At 42.0% G+C, this 17,509-nt stretch overlaps 1 protein-coding gene and 1 long non-coding RNA gene across 15 annotated transcripts in view; one reads left to right on the forward strand and one right to left on the reverse strand.

Moving 5' to 3' along the window:
- LOC309325779 overlaps nt 1–17,509 on the forward strand; it is a 117,710-nt gene that overhangs the window by 7,574 nt on the left and 92,627 nt on the right. The window lies entirely within an intron of this gene.
- ZNF385D (zinc finger protein 385D) overlaps nt 6,765–17,509 on the reverse strand; it is a 583,216-nt gene continuing 572,471 nt past the window's right edge. For all 13 annotated transcript variants that reach the window (XM_081882143.1, XM_081882152.1, XM_081882148.1 and 10 more), the window contains 3 exons: nt 14,540–14,718; nt 9,219–9,320; nt 6,765–7,064 (listed from right to left, as the gene is read on the reverse strand). In XM_081882143.1, the coding sequence (XP_081738269.1) occupies nt 6,831–7,064; nt 9,219–9,320; nt 14,540–14,718 (515 nt within the window). In that variant the 3' untranslated portion in view covers nt 6,765–6,830. The remainder of the gene's footprint in view (nt 7,065–9,218; nt 9,321–14,539; nt 14,719–17,509) is intronic.

The following is a 17,509-nucleotide window of genomic DNA, read 5'->3' on the forward strand; positions in this document are numbered from 1 at the left end:
CTGATGTTTCAATCACATTTTCCCAACATCTACAGTGGTACCTCGGGATGCGAATGGGATCCGTTCTGGTGCCCCGTTCGCATCCTGAACAGAACATAAGACGTGATTTCGCGTCTCGTTTCTCCGCTTCCGCGCATGATGTCATTTTGACCGTCTGCGCATGCGCGAGCAGCGAAACCCAGAAGTAACGCGCTCCATTACTTCTGGGTCGCTGCGGAGCACAACCCAAAAATACTTATCCTGAAGCGTATTTATCTCGAAGTATGACTGTACTTTAAATGCAGGACCTGAAACCCAAAGGGACACAAGTACCTTATCTTGGTACTTCTGTAGCAAACATTTCCAAATATCCCTTTTGATGCCTGACAGCTAAAGACGGAAAGTTCATCATCCAGTGGCAAACCACTTTTTGAAATGTAGAAATTTATGAATTTATGTAGAAAACCCTCATTTCATTTCATTTAAAAGGATCAAAACCACCAAGTGGTTTTCTTTTAACTCTTGTTAACAATTTTCTCATAATAATAATAATAATAATAATAATAATAATAATAATAATAATTTATTATTTGTACCCCGCCCATCTGGCTGGGTTTCCCCAGCCACTCTGGGCGGCTTCCAACAGAGATGAAAATACACTAAAATGTCACATATTAAAAACTTCCCTGAACAGGGCTGCCTTCAGATGTCTTCTGAATGTCAGGTAGTTGTTTATCGCTTTGACATCTGATGGGAGGGCATTCCACAGGGCGGGCGCCACTACCGAGAAGGCCCTCTGCCTGGTTCCCTGTAACTTAGCCTCTCGCAGTGAGGGAACCGCCAGAAGGCAATAGAAAGGGAGGGAGAGCCTCTTCCTTGAGATAATGGTTGCCTGCTCTCCCCTGAATAGTCATATAGACCATGGATTAACAGTCTGTGGCAGCTTCTTATGTCTTTATAGGTTCTTGATTGATGTAACTAATTTCTAGAATTATGCTATTCTGAATTTTTTATTATTTAATCAGAGTGATATCAAGAAATGTCACATTTCTTCAGCATATTGCCACAGGTATTTTACAACTTCCTCCTCCATTTCCATGTTTTTTAGTAAATAATTTATTATGTACTTTTCAAGGAAGAGGAAGTAACTGTCCTCACCATCTGATGGCTAAACAGTCAGTAAGTTGGAGTGCTCTGAGACTTAATAGATGTTGCAAAAAGACCTCAAGGACAGCACAGCATCATCTTAGCGACTCCTGAGCTACCCCAATGAGGTAGTAAACAGGTTCCCATACAGCAACCAGTCATATCTGAAGAAACGACCATGTCAATTTGTATCCATCCCTTGTTCAATACAGTGTTACCTCGGGTTAAGTACTTAATTCGTTCCGGAGGTCCGTTCTTAACCTGAAACTGTTCGTATACTGAAACACCACTTTAGCTAATGGGGCCTCCCGCTGCTGCCGAAGCACGATTTCTGTTCTCATCCTGAAGCAAAGTTCTTAACCCAAGGTACTATTTCTGGGTTAGCGGAGTCTGTAACCTGAAGCGTATGTAACCTGAAGTGTATGTAACCTGAGGTACCACTGTATTTCCTTTTTGCTCATCGCTCAACATTCATTTCTGTTCTGTGGCTACCATTTATCGCAGCATCAGTCAGAAAAGCTTGGGATGAGTGATGCATGGGGTTAGCAGTCGCATACCACATTTCCAAGATTGAACTTTGGTGGTGTGTATGCACGCCCCCCCCATCCCCTCCCCAAACCCTTTTTGTCTTAATTTGTACTGTTGGATTTACAAACATATTACAAATTCTGACCGGCAATGTCCACCCATCACCCATGTCCTAATTCTCCTTCAGTTTTCTTCACCAGTCCTGTCCCCCCTGCCTGACACCCTTATACCTTTGCTCAATTGTACTCATAGTTTCCACTGTCTACATTGATTCTGCAGTCGCAAACAAAACACCCTTGTACACTTCCATCTTCTTGAGGGATGGTGCTTTGTTTTTAATTTCTGCATACCTAGAAAGTCCCTCATGTATGCAGAAACCACCATCTTATTATTCGGGCAGCTTCCAAACTTGGTAGGCAGGCACAGGAACACCCAAGTTTGGCGATGCAGAATCCAAATGGCAGTTGTTCCGCTCATTACGCAGAGAGCTTCAGCAAGTCAGCATGCAGTGGGACAATGCAATGCACAAAAATCCTCCACGCGTTCTTAACATTTAGGCTTCATCCTTTATTAGGTAGTGAATAAGAGACATAAAAATGATTGTTTGTTGCTTACAGCTGAAGTCTACGAGAGACTCGTCTGTGTGAGTGAGAGAGAGAAAGATAGGGACAGAGAGAAAGAGAAATGTTTGCATACAGCACTGTGATGACAAGAGAAGGGGAGGGGGGAGAGATTTAAGCAACTTAAAAGAGCATGGACCAGCTGATGAAAAGAGTAGGGATGACTTTTATTTCTAGCAAAACTTTGATTATCTCTGCCATTTGTACTGTGCCTCCATACATGCCACAGGCCAAAATATTAAAAGAACAAATCTATTCGTTTTGATAAGAACAGTAGCATGACTTCAGTTTTGCATATTATGCCATATGTGAAAAATCCTTTCCAAGGCAGCTCTGCCTTTGGCACATCCTCAGTACTCTATGGCTAGGTTCTCAGTGGTTTCATTCTGTGGCCACAAGCAAAGGCTCTATGGGCCAATTAAAAAAAATCAAAAACCCATAAAGCTTGGCTTGAAAAACCACTGCCATGTGTGCACATGCCGGAGTGCTGAGGATATTGTCCTTATTGCAGCTGCATCGTAAAAAAAAAAAAAAAGCAAAAGCCGAGACATATTGCTGGAGCACATCTCACAGTTGTCGTGGAGATGCCGTCAAAAACAGCTTCCATATAGAAGATAATCCCTGTACTGGCCACAGTACCTCCCACTCCCATGTCCCCAGTGACTCAGAATGCGGTAACTCTTATCTGTGTGACAAGCACTTCTAAACAGAACATCCAGGACAGAGGCGATTTTCCCATGGAAAGGCTATTTTCAGTAGCATCCCAATAATAGCTGTAATATGTTCATGCTGTAAGGTGGGGAGGGGGGGAGAGGAATATGTGGCCCTCCTTAAGTCATTGGACTCCAGTTCTCATCAGTCCCAGCCAGGGGCGATGGGATTTGTAAGTCATCAACTTATGGAAAGAAACAGGCTGTTTTGGAATCAGGGCCAGTTACTGGTCTAATTAGTGTGGTCAGAACGGGTTATTTGTGCTCACTTTTACGGGGCACTGGACCAAGCTTTCTATAGTAGTATTATTTCCCAAAGTGCTATGTTGCAAGATCCCAATGCTTTAGGAATAAATCTGTTCATCAGCTTACAGGGAACTAATGGTTATTCAACATCCTGAAGTACGAATTTTGAAATTCCTCATATTAAAGATGCCGAGCGTTTTGCTTAATGAAAGTGCATGAAGACCACTAAATTCCTCAACTGACTTCCTATATCTGGTTAAGGATTAAGACAGTCCAAAAACAAAACAAAAAACAAAAAAGGTGCTTTATCTTCAAGGCACAAACATTTGCAAGTAAAATGGGTGATTTTTTTCCTAAAATTGTTCATAAAGAGCTATCTTTGTAAATTAACATGTAAAAGAAAAATGAATCTCTTTGGATTTTGGAGGCACATAATGGGCTGGATCAAGTGCTCCATGCCGTCAGATCTAACTTCCTCCTGCAGCCCCCATGCCCTTTGAACATCTGTGGCGGGGGCAGGGTTTCATTGGCTCTAATCCCCTTCTGCAAATAGCAAGTACCTTTCTGAGAATGGAAGAACCTCTCCTCTTCACAAAAGGGCACCTTTGGACCCAACCCTTTATTCTTGGAACAGCACAAACTTCCTTCTTCCTCCTTTTACTTTATCATAATGCATATGTAAAGTGTGTGTGTGTGATGGACGGACACATATACACACATACACCCCTTATAAGTGGACAGCTTTTTCTTTAAAAAAAACAAACCCACAAAAGTAAATACAAATGAATAACTCTTGGTCAATATTCTCTAAGCATAAAAATCCTCAAGTGCTAATATTTAAAAACATGTGAATGTTTTAGCAAATCTATGGCCAATGTTTTGCATCACTAGCATTTTATGAATAGCCTTTAATCTCCTGCTCCCCACTTAATTCAAAAAATATGGTTTACTTTTTTTGTAGCTAAAATCTACTTGCAGGCACTGCAGCTGCAAATCAGTATGGCTGAATCTGACTGAGCAGATCATCTCATATTATTTATAATATCCTTTTCAGCTCTCTGTGGGGGAAAAAATGTCAGCAGCAAATATCAGAGATTCAAAACATGTGCATTCCTTTCCCATCTTCTCTGCTGTTTGTTGCCAACCACTTATTGACCCATATCTAAAACTGAATGGCTATATATAATTATTATATATATATATATATATTCTTTATAAGTTATTTTTTTTAACTCTGGCATATATACAGTATAGCTCTATAGAACTCCAATACTTCATTTTTTTCAAACCCTCACAGTGAACATGTGTCCTGAAGAGGTTACTACATAAAGGCCAGGGACAGGGTTTAGGGTTCAAGGGTTCTACCTGTTCCACACAAGTATATGTGACTATCTCATAAGACACATCTTCACATATATTTAAATGGATCATATCAGTAGCAATGTACATTATTAACCCATATCACAACCCCCATAACAAGTGCTCCTTCTTTGTCTGCTCACTTGTGTGGGGTGAAGCAAAGTTTTTCACAAGCTTGGCTCCCTTTCCTAGACAAGACCTATGTCTTTAACCAATGCTCAGTTTTATTAGTGTCTGACACAGGGTTCCCCCAAACTTGGGTCTCCAGCTGTTTCTGGACTACAATTCCCATTAGGAGTTGCAGTCCAAAAACAGTTGGAGACCCAAGTTTGGGAAATATGCAGTAACCTCCATGTAACATGAGGCTGACGTTATCCACTCAGCAGTCCTAAACTGGTTTAGCTGTCATTTCCTCTTTCCACCAGACTTTACAAGTCTAGTTCTACAGGAGAGCCTCAAAGGAGAATTCTCAGTGCCTCACCAAAGGTTGATTTCCAGAAATCTTTGGCAAAGGCTGTAGCATTAAAGTGGGGACATGGCAAAAAACAACAGCAACAGGTGCAGTCCAAGATAGAAGTTGGCTGCCAGCATCAATAGGTGACCTGAGGTAAGGGAAGGTCCCATGTCCCTGCTGCTGACCATCTGATAGCGGTGTTGCAGGCAAGAGTAGCGAGGCCAGCAATGTGCACTGTCTGCTGCACAGAATGGGTGTAGCTGCCCCTACCTCCACACTGCCACATATTGCTGACTCTTGGCTGAAGAGCAAAGGCCAGTTTCCTCTAGCCTGTGACCTCATAGGTTTCTGCTGAGAATGCTAATGCAAGTTCAGATTAGTGCAGGTTAAGGTCTCTATTACCACTTAGCAATTTGTGCACACTGTGTCTCTTCAGTAGTCCCCAGGCAAACATGCAGGGAAATTCAAGAGCAGCATAACTTTCTTCTTCTTTCCTGGATAGTGAATCCCTAGTCCCTTTAAATAACGCTGCAAGGTACATTAAAAAATCTGGACAATTTAAAAAAAGCAGCTTGGGATGATGCTAGAAGGGCAAAATAGAGGGCCTGCTGTTCGAAAAGAAGTTAAGAGGTCTTGCTGCACATTGCTGGACGGATTTTGGCTCCAGTGCAGCTCATTCAGTGCTTGCAGGGAAATCGTCGTCCCTTTTCTGAACGTGACTCATTGGCAAATTTTGAATACGGGAGAGAGACTAACGCTGCAATCCTAGGCACGTGTACTCGGAAGCAAGTTTCCCTATGTGCAATGGGGCTGACTCCCACACTATGTGCGCATAGGATTGTAGACCACAATTGCTACCTAGGTCTATGATCATTTGTGGCAAACCATTTGAGAGAGAGATGATAACATTTACTTCTTCTTGGTTTGTGAACCTAGTGGCATACATAGAGACACAATACTAGTGTTTAACAAGACATCTATTGTATCTACTTTTACTCAGATAAATAGGAAATGCTGACTTGGCAGGAGCATTGGTAAGAGTACTACTATTCACAGTGTTTCTGTTCCCCACCCCTCCCCCTTTTATTCTACAGAATTAAGTATTTTATGTACATTGGAACCGATTAATGCCCTTGAGACAATTGTGTTTTGCTGTTTCATAAGCAGGAAAGACACTGCAGGGGAGATATGTGCCAAAAAAAGCACAGTCGAATATATATATATATATATATATATATATATATATATATATGCTTTCGTAGATTTTCACGGGTACAGGAATGCAGGTTTTGGTGTCCTCGGGTGTCTTCCCGTGTAAAAGTTGGGGTGTCTAGGCTGGAAGGTTTCCTCCCCGTAGAGGTAAGATATTTGCTTTCGTAGATTTTCACGGGTACAGGAATGCAGGTTTTGGTGTCCTCGGGTGTCTTCCCGTGTAAGGCCTAGACACCCCAACTTTTACACGGGAAGACACCCGAGGACACCAAAACCTGCATATATATATATATATATATATATATATATAAAATGGTATAATGGTTACTTCTAAAGTGGTAATATTTAAGAAAAATTCTCATCTGGAGAAAATACTGCCTCTTTCCCCTCTTTAGAATTTGTTCGGGTCTCTTATCAAAAGTCCTAGCTCTTCAATTTTATTTTTATATATTTATTTATATATATATATATAGTTTGTTTTACTTTAAACTATAAATTAACACTGCATAGTTCATTGTTCTTGTTTTGCTTTTGCTCTGAAAAATTATTGCAGTACAATTAATTCCTCCCCGGAGTTCAGTACGGAGCAAACAGGACAGGCGTGTGGGTGGTCCGTATAGGCCCCGGTGCAGGTCGAAGGAGCGCCGGAGGAAGTGCTGAAGTCTGAAAGAGGGTCGCTGGTGGGGCTGTTCGAAGACTGAAAGGGGAATTTACAGCCACAGCAGCAGCTGCTGCGGCAGCTGCTAGTGGGTTTGGTAGAATCCGTGGAGCCATTGGTTTTGAAGGTTCCTTTGAAAATACTAGTTTCACCTGTGGGAGAAAAAGGGAAAAAACAAACAATAAGTATTACTTGTGCAAATTGCCTACAATGAAGATAGCTTTTCAGAGGCGGCGTATAAAATACTTAAGTGGCATTTCAGGCGAATCGAAAGTTTTAAAGGAAGACAAAATAGAAGAAAGGATATGTGTGGAAGTTTATCTTTTTGCTACAAATTTGCTTTGACCCTGGACAAAATGGGACATGGAATTTTGTTGAGAAAGAGTTGCTTGCTTGCTTGTTTTACATCCCAAAACTGACCGCTACATTTTCACCCAGTTAAAAGCACCCCACATTATCAGCCCTGTGGTCATCATTATTACATACTGGTTATTTTCTGATGCGTTAGTCACATTCCTACTTAGTGGATTTTGACCCACGCCCTTCCTTCCTCCAAGCATCTCAGGACAGTGATCTAATTTCAGCTTAATTTTTTCTTCTTCTTCTTCTCCACCATACATTGGAGGAGGGGCAAAAAATGAAATAAGCCCTGGAAAGGAGTGTGGTGTTCTTTTTTTTAACTCTGCAGCACTCTGTGGTTTCCAGTTGTTGGTGTGCTTCCTGGAATGCCCATAAGAGACCCCAAGGCCCTCCTGTATATATTCCATGAAGTGTGTTGACCAGGGAGGCCGCCTGCAGAGCACTGGAGACAGAGTGTGATGCAAGGAGTTGTTTTAAAAGCTAAAATGAATCTTTTAACCTAAAAAACAAAAACACGGACATTCACCCAGGCCTACAACAGATGGAGGAATCCCTCCCTCTGCTTACTTCACAGTGGGGTGGGGGATGTCTGAAGTTGGTAGGAATAACTAGTTTTATTCTCTTAACAAAGCAGAAGAGGCCAAGAGAATGTGACAATGGCTCCCAGTTAGCTCAGTGCTCTGTCTCTCTATTTTCTTCACATTCAGTATCCTAGGAATCAAGCCTCCTCTGGCCAAACTCAAAAATTAATTGAGCTTTGCAATTGCTACAACTGAACACTTGGAGAAACCCCATTGGGAGGCCTAAGTATCAGGTTAGAAAACTTGGAAAAGCCCAAGGAATCTCTGCTCTGCTTTCCCTGATAGTCTCTTCCAAACCTGGGAAAATGGAAAAGAGGTAGCCAGTAGCTGATGGCTTCCTTTCACACAGAAGTCCCAGGGCCTCTTCTGAGCTGGAAGTGAAACAATTTGCTGCCTAGGATCATGGAGCTTGACTTTAAACATCATTTTGTAGCCAAGGCAACTCGCAATGTAGCTGGAGATCATGGGGTTTGCAGTCAAGGCTACAGATGGAGCAGGATTCTATTTGGTTTGCTTTTTGCAATAGACTGGCAATGCTCCTTTCTGTCAGAAAGCAACTCCTAGTCAGATAATGCACCTTGATTTTTTCATACAGTTTTTGTGCACGAATAGTGGACATAAAAGAGCATATTCTGCGTTATAAAAATGCATGCAAAACATTCTTACATAAAATGCATTACAAAGCACTGAAAAAATGAATGTGACATAGGTGTCCAAAATGTGTGCAAATTAAATGCAAACATTTCATGCATTCTTGTGGTGGGGGTGGGAGGAAATAGCCTTACAGACTGTAGTGAAATGGACCTGTGATTCAGCACCAGAGAAACTGAAGCAAGATGCAATTAGGTTGCTCAGTTCATTCCCAGTCAAGCCACATGATCCATGGCTGCAAATGTCCCAAATCTCTCTGATGCTTTTAAGTAGTGCTAGGACAACCATGCCATGAAAACAACATGACCAGGATTGTTCACAAGCCCAGCTTCTGTGCCTGTAAAAGTCCTGCCAATACACACCTGAACCAGTCTTCCATTAATTATTATTAGCAATAGTATTGAATTTTCTATACCACCCTTCATTCAAGGATCACAGGATAGTTTACAATATAAAAACACAAAAATAACTTAGTAACAAGCAAAAACAATACCACCCCCACCTCCAGTCTAAAAGACCATAGATTGTTTAATTGGCCCAAAGGCCTGTGAGAAGAGGAATGTTTTTGACTGGTGCCCAAAGATATGTAACAAAGGGGCCAGGCGAGTCTCTCTAGGAAGAGCATTCCACAAAAGGGGAGCCACCACAGAAAAGGTCCAGCAATAATACCCACCCACACCCACGGGGAGCTTCTCAGAAAACCCATTTGCTTACCCCAAGTGGGTGTGTTCCCTTCTGGAGTTTGTTGTAGGGACTGTATTTGGGTTTCGGGGGCTTTCCAGCAGCTCTGTCTTTGTGCCTTCTACTGCTTATGTGCTGTTGGAAAGCAAGCAGTGTTGTTATTTATTATTGTTATTGTATAAATAACACACTTTCCGTTGGCTTCAGCACCAAACACCTCTGGTCACCCAAAATCCAATTTGCTCAACCTAGTCCAATACCAAAATTATTAGTCGCAATAGTAAATCCGTTTCATTATCACAGTTTTGTATGTTTGGAAAGAGAGTTCTCTCTCTCTCTCTCTCTCTCTCTCTCTCTCTCTCTCTCTCTAATGCATCGTAATAATTTTGTTGGCTTATCTGCCATGATGAAAACACCTACATTTGTTTCTTTAATTGATTTAGAGCAGGGTTTCCCAAACTTGGGACTACAACTCCCATCATCCCTAGCTAGCAGGACCAGTGGTCAGGGATGATGGGAATTGTAGTCCAAAAACAGCTGGAGACCCAAGTTTGGGAAACCCTGATTTAGAGGAATCACATACAGCTCTTTGCAAAAGCCACAGGACGGTTTCTAACAAGTACATTCTACTTAAGTTAACCAGACCGTAGCTCAGTGTTAACGTTAGAGAGTCACTGCCAGTCAGTGTAGACAGTACTGAACTAGATGGACCAATGGTCTGACTCTTGATAAGGCAGCTTCCTATATTTCTATGGAATTGGAAAGTGGTCTAAACAGGAGGCCACCTGGGGACAACATGGAAGCCACACAATTTAGGAGGAACAGCTAAATTGAACGTTCCTCTGTGAACCATTTTGGTATTTATTGTACTGAGGTGTTTTAATTCTAATTGTTTTGTGAGATGACTTGATCCTTAGGGTGCGATAGCAGCAGCAGCCTAAAAAAGCAGGGTAGACGTGAAAGAAAGAAACAGCCACAAATTGTAATCTTGTGCTAATGTTTCTAGGATGGCTATATACAATGATGAGATGCTGCAAAAGAGGATGTTTTGGCAAGTGTAGGTTCTCTCTCTCCCTCTACCGACCTTCAGAACAAGGCAAGCTGAACCTGCCCAAACTTCCTCTTCTACCATAGCAGAAGAGACCTGTGCTCCGGTGTAACTAGTCATCCAAGATGCAGCTATCAAACTTCCCCTTAATAAGCGCTTATAATACAGACTTTTTCAGGACAGAGCTGTCAGCTGCCTTGGTCTTTTGGTCTTTATGTGCAGCTTTTGTCCAAGCTCATCTAAGCAGCTGGCTTGAACTGCTCCCAATGGCAGCTGCCTCCGTATGGCAAACAATTTGTCTGCAGTGTTTCATCTTGCAGAGGAACCTCCTGCAAGTTCACAACCAGAAGTCAACAATTTGGAGGTCTTATAGGTGGAGGCATTTAATGTTTAGGAAGCTGGTGCAGATGACCAGGCTCTTTCTACTGCTCTTCATGGCAGCGGTCTACATGGGCTGGCCCATTTGTGTGTAGTGATTTGCTGCATGGGAAAATGTGCACAGTGACAGTTTCTTCACATAGTAGGCTGCTGCAGAAATAAATTGTGATGCCGTTCAGGAGTAAGCAGCTTGGAGTTCTGATCTGCCCAGCTTGTAACGTTCAGCCGCATTCTGAAATGAGTTATCTTCTGGCTCAGATCTGAGAAGAATTCCTCAGCTCTGTCCATCCTCACTGATTTGCTCTTGGCAGCAGCAGCCCCTCTTCTTCCCCTCCTTCCTCTCCACATTCCTCCAACAGTAGAATGTGGCAATTCTAGGTGCAAAAGGACCCTGGGAGATGCAGAATGTGAATGGGGTGCTGGAACTCTGCTGTGACAAGTTTGCAATGCCTTCGTGCTGACTTAGATGCCATTGATAAGGTGCTTTTAGCAAAATGGCTAGCCATATGACCTTTAAATCCTTGCCCATTCTGACTGATTCAAGCCAGCTGTGTGTGTGTGTGTGTGTGTGTCTTTGAGGGTCCAGGGTGTGGGAAATACATCCTAAAGAAGTAGTTATATGCCTATTCCTGAATAAACTCACTCTTGACCCACATATTTATGACAAACACCCGCTTTGGGTGGGAGGTGCCTGAGAAAGTAATGCTGGTTCAGCTTCAGGCTTTCTTGTAAAAAACATCTGGACCCATTTTGATCTGGGTTCAGGCTTTGTGTTGAGACTGAATTGGTCTTACCCTTTATCGGGTGAGAGGGAGTGCAACCCTTTTGATTCTCCTTGATCTCTCAGTGGGTTTTGGTAATCAACCATGTTATCCTCTTGGACTGGCTCTGTGGACTAGGAGTGGAAGGTCCTCTGTTACGGTGGTTCTGCTCCTTCCTTTAAGGCTAGTTCTACAGAGTAGCACTGGGTGACTTTATTTCAGCTCCCTGACAATTGTGCTATGGAGAGCTGCAGGGGTACAATTGGAGCCACTGGGAGCGATCATTGGGGAATTTGGAGCACAGTGTCAACAGTATGCTAATGACACCCAGAAGGAAATGGCTGTAAGCCTGGATGTAAGCACAGGGCATCATTGCTTAAATGACTGCTAATCTGCCACCAGACTAAGTTCAAGATGATGTTATTGCAAATACTATGCTGGGCTCGCAGGGCGCCGCAAGCAGGTGTGCGCCTTGGCCCTGTGAGCCCAGCAGTGCTTTTGTGAGTGGTGTGGGGCTCGCAGGGAGGGCACTGTGAGTGTTGCGTCCTTCTCACGGCGCCCTCCAATTGGAGGGCGGCTGAGAAGGACACCACAGGCTTGCACCCTGGCCCCTGTGAGCCCAGCGCTATGGCGCTGCTAGCAGCCGCAGAGGCTATGGCACATGTCTGTTGCATCCTTCTCAGCTGCCCTCCAGCTGGAGGGCACTGAGGACGCCACTGCTCATGATGGGGCAGGGTGCCGAGATGTGCCCCTTCACCCCAAAACTGCCCAGGGTGATGGCTCCCTCAGCCCCCCCGCCCCCCGCTACGCCACTGCTATAAAGCCCTAAACGTCTTAGGACTAGGTTACTTGAGAGTACACAATCTTATGTATAGATCTGCCTAGTCACTAAGATTACTAGATCAGGCTCTCCTGCCTCTCCCAAATCCAGCTGGTGATAACCGGGGAGAGCCTTCTCTGTGGAGGCACCCAGTCTTTAGCAACAACTCTCCCTAGACAGACAAGTGCTGACCTTGACTTATTTACCTAGCTTTTAACATTTCTGTTATCTACTGTGGACATTGTATATTTTCTGGTTTTATTGTACTGATTTTTATGGACATTGTTGTGAACTAACCTGGAATTTCTAATGCAGGACAGTTTACAAATATAATAATAATAATAATAATAATAATAATAATAATAATACCACCAGCACGTTGTCAGAGGGAGCAATTTAGAACTCTGCACCAACAATTATTGGGATAGCATGCTAAATTCCAATTGTCCTTTGACAAGCCTACTTTATTTGCATAAAAAATTCAACACATTTAGTTTCTATTAAAATTTGGGGGAACACCCTAGTCCAGGATTTTTTAAAGCCTTGTAAGTTCCAGAATGTATTGGGCTATTCCTTCTGTTCTCTCACACTTTCTCTCAGCATAAAGCAGGTCTGTGTAGCTTCTGTAATAAAATCCCGTGACAAGTCTACCTTTCCGAAAGATAGACAAAGACACTGTTTTACAGAAATATAGATTTGCTGAGCTGATTGAAATGCAAGTTGTGTAATGAAAATTTGAAGGTGTTGTTTCTCCAGTCCAAAGAACAATCAATTTACAAAAACAAGCCATACTCCTTGGAGAAAATTATTCAGTCTTCTGCAAAAAGTACACACCTTCCCACACACTTGCTTACACAGTATCACAAAGCAAATAAAATGACAGAATGTGTGAGACAAGGTATATTGTAGCATTCTCAATGAATACAACTCAGAGCAATTTTCCACATTCATTGACAGTTTTGAGAAAATACACTATAGTGGGATTGAAAAGTATACTGAAAATAAAATGAAAAGAACAACGTAAAGAAGTTAAGCATAATAAAAACAGTGTTCTTAGGCTATGTTTGAAGCAAAAGGAAGAATATGAAAGTAGTAGGTCCTCTGCATGGAGAAGACGGAGAAATGCTATTGGATGACAGGGAGAAAGCGGAACTGCTCAACATCTACTTTGCCTCTGTCTTTACTGAAAAAGGAAAGCAGTGCCCAACTTCATGGTAACAGAATAAATGATGCAAGGAGGAAGCTGCAGCCCAATATAGGAAAAGAGGTGGTAAGGGAACACCTAAATTCAGATCTTCTGGGCCTGATGAGCTGCACCCAAGGGTACTAAAGGAGTTTGCAGATGGAATCTCATAGATGGAATCTCAGAGCCTCTGTCTATAATATTTGAGAATTATTGGAGAACAGGTGAGGTTCCTGCAGACTAGAGGCAAGAAAATGTTGCCCCCATCTGCAAAAAAAGGGGGGGGACCCAGGTAACTACTTACTGGTCAGCTTGACACTGATACCAGGAAAGGAACTGGAACAGATAATCAAAGAGTTGGCCTGTAAACACTAAGAACCCAAACCAATGACTTTCAAGTTACAAGAAAGGAAATTCCAATTAAACATCAGGCAGAATTTTATGACGATAAGAGTGTAATGATCTCCCTCGGAAGATAGTGGACTCTCCTTCCTTGAAGGTTTTTAAGCAGAGGTTGGATGGTCATCTGTCATGGATGCTTTAGCTGAGATTCCTACAATGCAGGGAGTTAGACTAGATGACCCTTGGTACCCCTTCCATCTCCAGAGTTCTATGATTCTGTGAAATGTGCTGATCATTGATAGGGAACTTGTGGTCCTCCAGATATTTTTGAACTACAACTCCAATCATTCTTGGACCACTGGTAAGAGTTGGAGTCACACATCACCTAGTGCACAGCAGGTTTCCCATCACTGGTGCAGATGACAAATAATAGCATCAAGAGGGCTGGTCCACACACCTAGCTCCCCGAGCACAACAACTTCATGAACATATGGCACCACTGTTGGACCTCATAGTTGGGTTGCACTGAAGGAGATATGCCGCTTCTCCATTATACACATGTAAATGCTGTGTCTTCTGTGATAGTGAAACAACTTTCTGGAGCCATGACGCTGTTGCTGCAGAAATCACAGAGCTACCTGAGTGTACCCATGTAGAGGTGCCAGTTCCCAAATATGGCGTGTTGATATGGTGCAGCCTAGTCATATTGCTGTCAGTAGCTCCCTAAATTCCTAAAGCAGGGAGCTGGCATGGTGTGTGAACCAACCCTAATGATCACTGAACTTCTAGAGAGTGGGGCACATGTCCCGGGAGTTTCCATACCTGTTTAAGTTGTGTCTCAGAATTTACGTGCACGTCACAAATTTCACAGTGAAATGTTTTGTTCTGAAGTCCCGTGTTTCCTTTATTAATGGGTCCTTTGCCTTTGACACCTGCCCTGGGAAAGGCTTTGATTGTTCCACTCCCATTTCGAGCTTCCAGCATAGTTTTGTGCTTTGTGCCTGGAGATATTAGACAAGGAAATAAAAAGTTATTTCAGCAAAGTTGTGTTCATTAGTCCTTTTGTTTTGGTCAACATGTTGCAGGTCTTGCCTCCCCCCTCCCAATGGCATCATGGGCACCAATCTGCATTCCCTGTATTACCAATATAATAATTAAGTAATATTTCATTACCTCACATTTAAATATTAAATGATGCCCATGTACGCACTAAAGCAAACTGCCATCAATATGTAGTGACATGGTAGGAGAGGCCAGAGGTGAAGTTTAAATGGATGCTTTACTACTACTACTACTACTATTATTATTATTATTATTATTATTATTATTATTATTATTATTATCACCTCCCATTGTGACTGAAACATGTCTTGCACTGAAAGAGAAAACCATTATAATCTCTTTAAGATGTCGGTCTGAGTCATCACCACACTTTTCAGAGCGGTTTATCAACAGATTTGGAATTTTGATGCTGCTGCTACAGAAATAATTGACATTCTTTCAAAGCGACCTTTCAGAGAAAAGTTTGGCTGTTGGTTGGAATACATTCTAGAAAACCTTTGCCTTCAGGGCTTAGGCCCAGGCTATCAAAGGACCATACTCTGCCATATGAACTTGCCCGGGCTCTGAGATCTTCATGAGATGCCCTTCTCTGAAAGGGGCCCATCAAAATGAAGGGAAGCTAAACAGCAGTGCCTTTTGTCCCTTTTTAAGATCTTGTTGTTTCAGTGGGTCTTTCACAGGGAAATTTTCTAGTGGAGACTTCAGCAAAGGGGTCAGCTCTGCCTGTATTGTTTCATGGTACTATTCCTTCAACAGTGGAGAGTCCAGGGTAGCATTACATGGTCCGTTTCCATTTTTATGTGCTTGTCATGGTCTTTTTATATACAAATGTGTTATTGAACAAGTATTATGAGAGTTATGAAGGAAAGCACAGAGAATCAGCACAGAGTACTGTGAGCACAGAGCACGCAAAGCAACTAGAGTACTCTAAAATCCCCAAAGCTACCAGCTGAAAGCCTCTTGACAACTCTTCTGTTTTCAAGCTGCTCTCTTTTCCAGGTATCTTGGTCCGCAGTTCACAAAGTGAGCAAGGCTATTTCAGTCTCTGCCTTGCCTGTCAGTAGGTGCAAGCTGAACATACAAATGGCAAGGGTGATCTGCTTGCCCTTTTAGTGATTAAGCCATGGCAGAACCGAAGGGACACTTCAAATTGCAGGGCAATGTGCCTCATATTACCATTAATGGGAAGGAAGGCAAACCTGCAGCAGTTCCAAAACTGGTATCAGAAATATTGAAAAAACAAAAATAGGAAAGCAAACTACATGAGATTCCGGTTTAAGAAATGTGGTTCCATGGAACAGAACAAAAAAACCTGAATGCAATATTGGCATTCCCATAGCTGCCAAAATAGCAGTGTTAACACTAACATTATAAAATATCCAGCTAAATGGTGCAATGTCCTATGAAGGAAAGCACCACTGGTTCTGTATTTGACTATAATGAACTTGTAACAATATACATTATTTCACCTATGATATGAACTATGATAATGACAGACATAGGTGGGTATACAAATATATATGAATGAATGAAATATTTGAGTAGGGCAAATGTTAGAAATGATATAATACTATTTGTTATTATATACACATGCACATTCAAACATTTCTTATTACTAAACCATTTTGGACCTACGGCAATCAGAAAATTTTGGAAATAAAAGTTCCCCTTGAAAATAGAACCAAAACCCAAGCTGCTGGGGCACATTGACATGCATAGAGCACTTATCCTTATTTTAAAAATGCTAATTAAATACATGCTCCTTGCTGTACGAGTGCTCATGACCAATGAGAGAGGCAGATTGGATACGGAATGTTTTCATTATAAATTTAGGAGAAAGGCAGAATAATATTGGGTGATATCCAGGTTTAGTAATACTTTGAGAAGACACAATTAAATCCATTGATTTCAGGGAATCTTCTCTGAGTATGAGTTATGTGGCTGGCATCAATTCGTTTTAAATGTCTAAGCAAAATAGTTTTACGGAATAAAGACAGATATGTCATAGAGTAAAAGATGTTGAATTCAATTACAGTTATTTTTGTTTTACTGTAAATGAATTTTAATATCTAAAATGTAGGATGTTTTTGGTCTTAAAAAAGAAAACAACACCTTTATAAATAGTGAGCAGGCCTTTGGATTGGCTTCACTGATGCATCTGGGTTAGATTAAAGCCTAAGAGTACTAAAGTACATAGAGAGAGGAAATCCTCAACCACGAGAGAGGTTCAGCGCTGGAAAAACACACTTTGGTTTTGGAGATTGTGGGATTTTCACCACAAATGTTTAGAATTGAGAGTATTTGCCAATCATGTTTTTGACATAGAGCATCCTGCCCTGACATTATCAAAAGTGTATAGTTCAGATGGCTTAAAAGTGCTCTGCAAAGGGCATATCAAGAGTGGTGCTGAAGACTTTTAAGCTGGGGCATGTCACTTGTGAATGCTCTTAATGTTGAAGAATAAATGGGAAACTGCCATTTTAAGACAAATATGCATATAGTCAATTCAACTCACTGGATTTTACGATGTGGGAAATGCGAAAGCCACTTCTGAAAACTACCTAACTCAGAGAGTCCACCCCTACCAGATTGTGCATTTCCTTTTATGTGCAGCAATGCCAATTAATGTTCCGTTTGGGACCGGGGACAAACGGAAGTATGCAAAGTAGGGCAAGACAGAGAGCATAAGCAGTCACGCCCTTCCAGAACGTAACATTTGGAACGGTTAGA

Source organism: Podarcis erhardii, assembly GCF_964252035.2.
Source record: "Podarcis erhardii genome assembly, chromosome: 12".
NCBI lineage: Eukaryota > Metazoa > Chordata > Lepidosauria > Squamata > Lacertidae > Podarcis > Podarcis erhardii.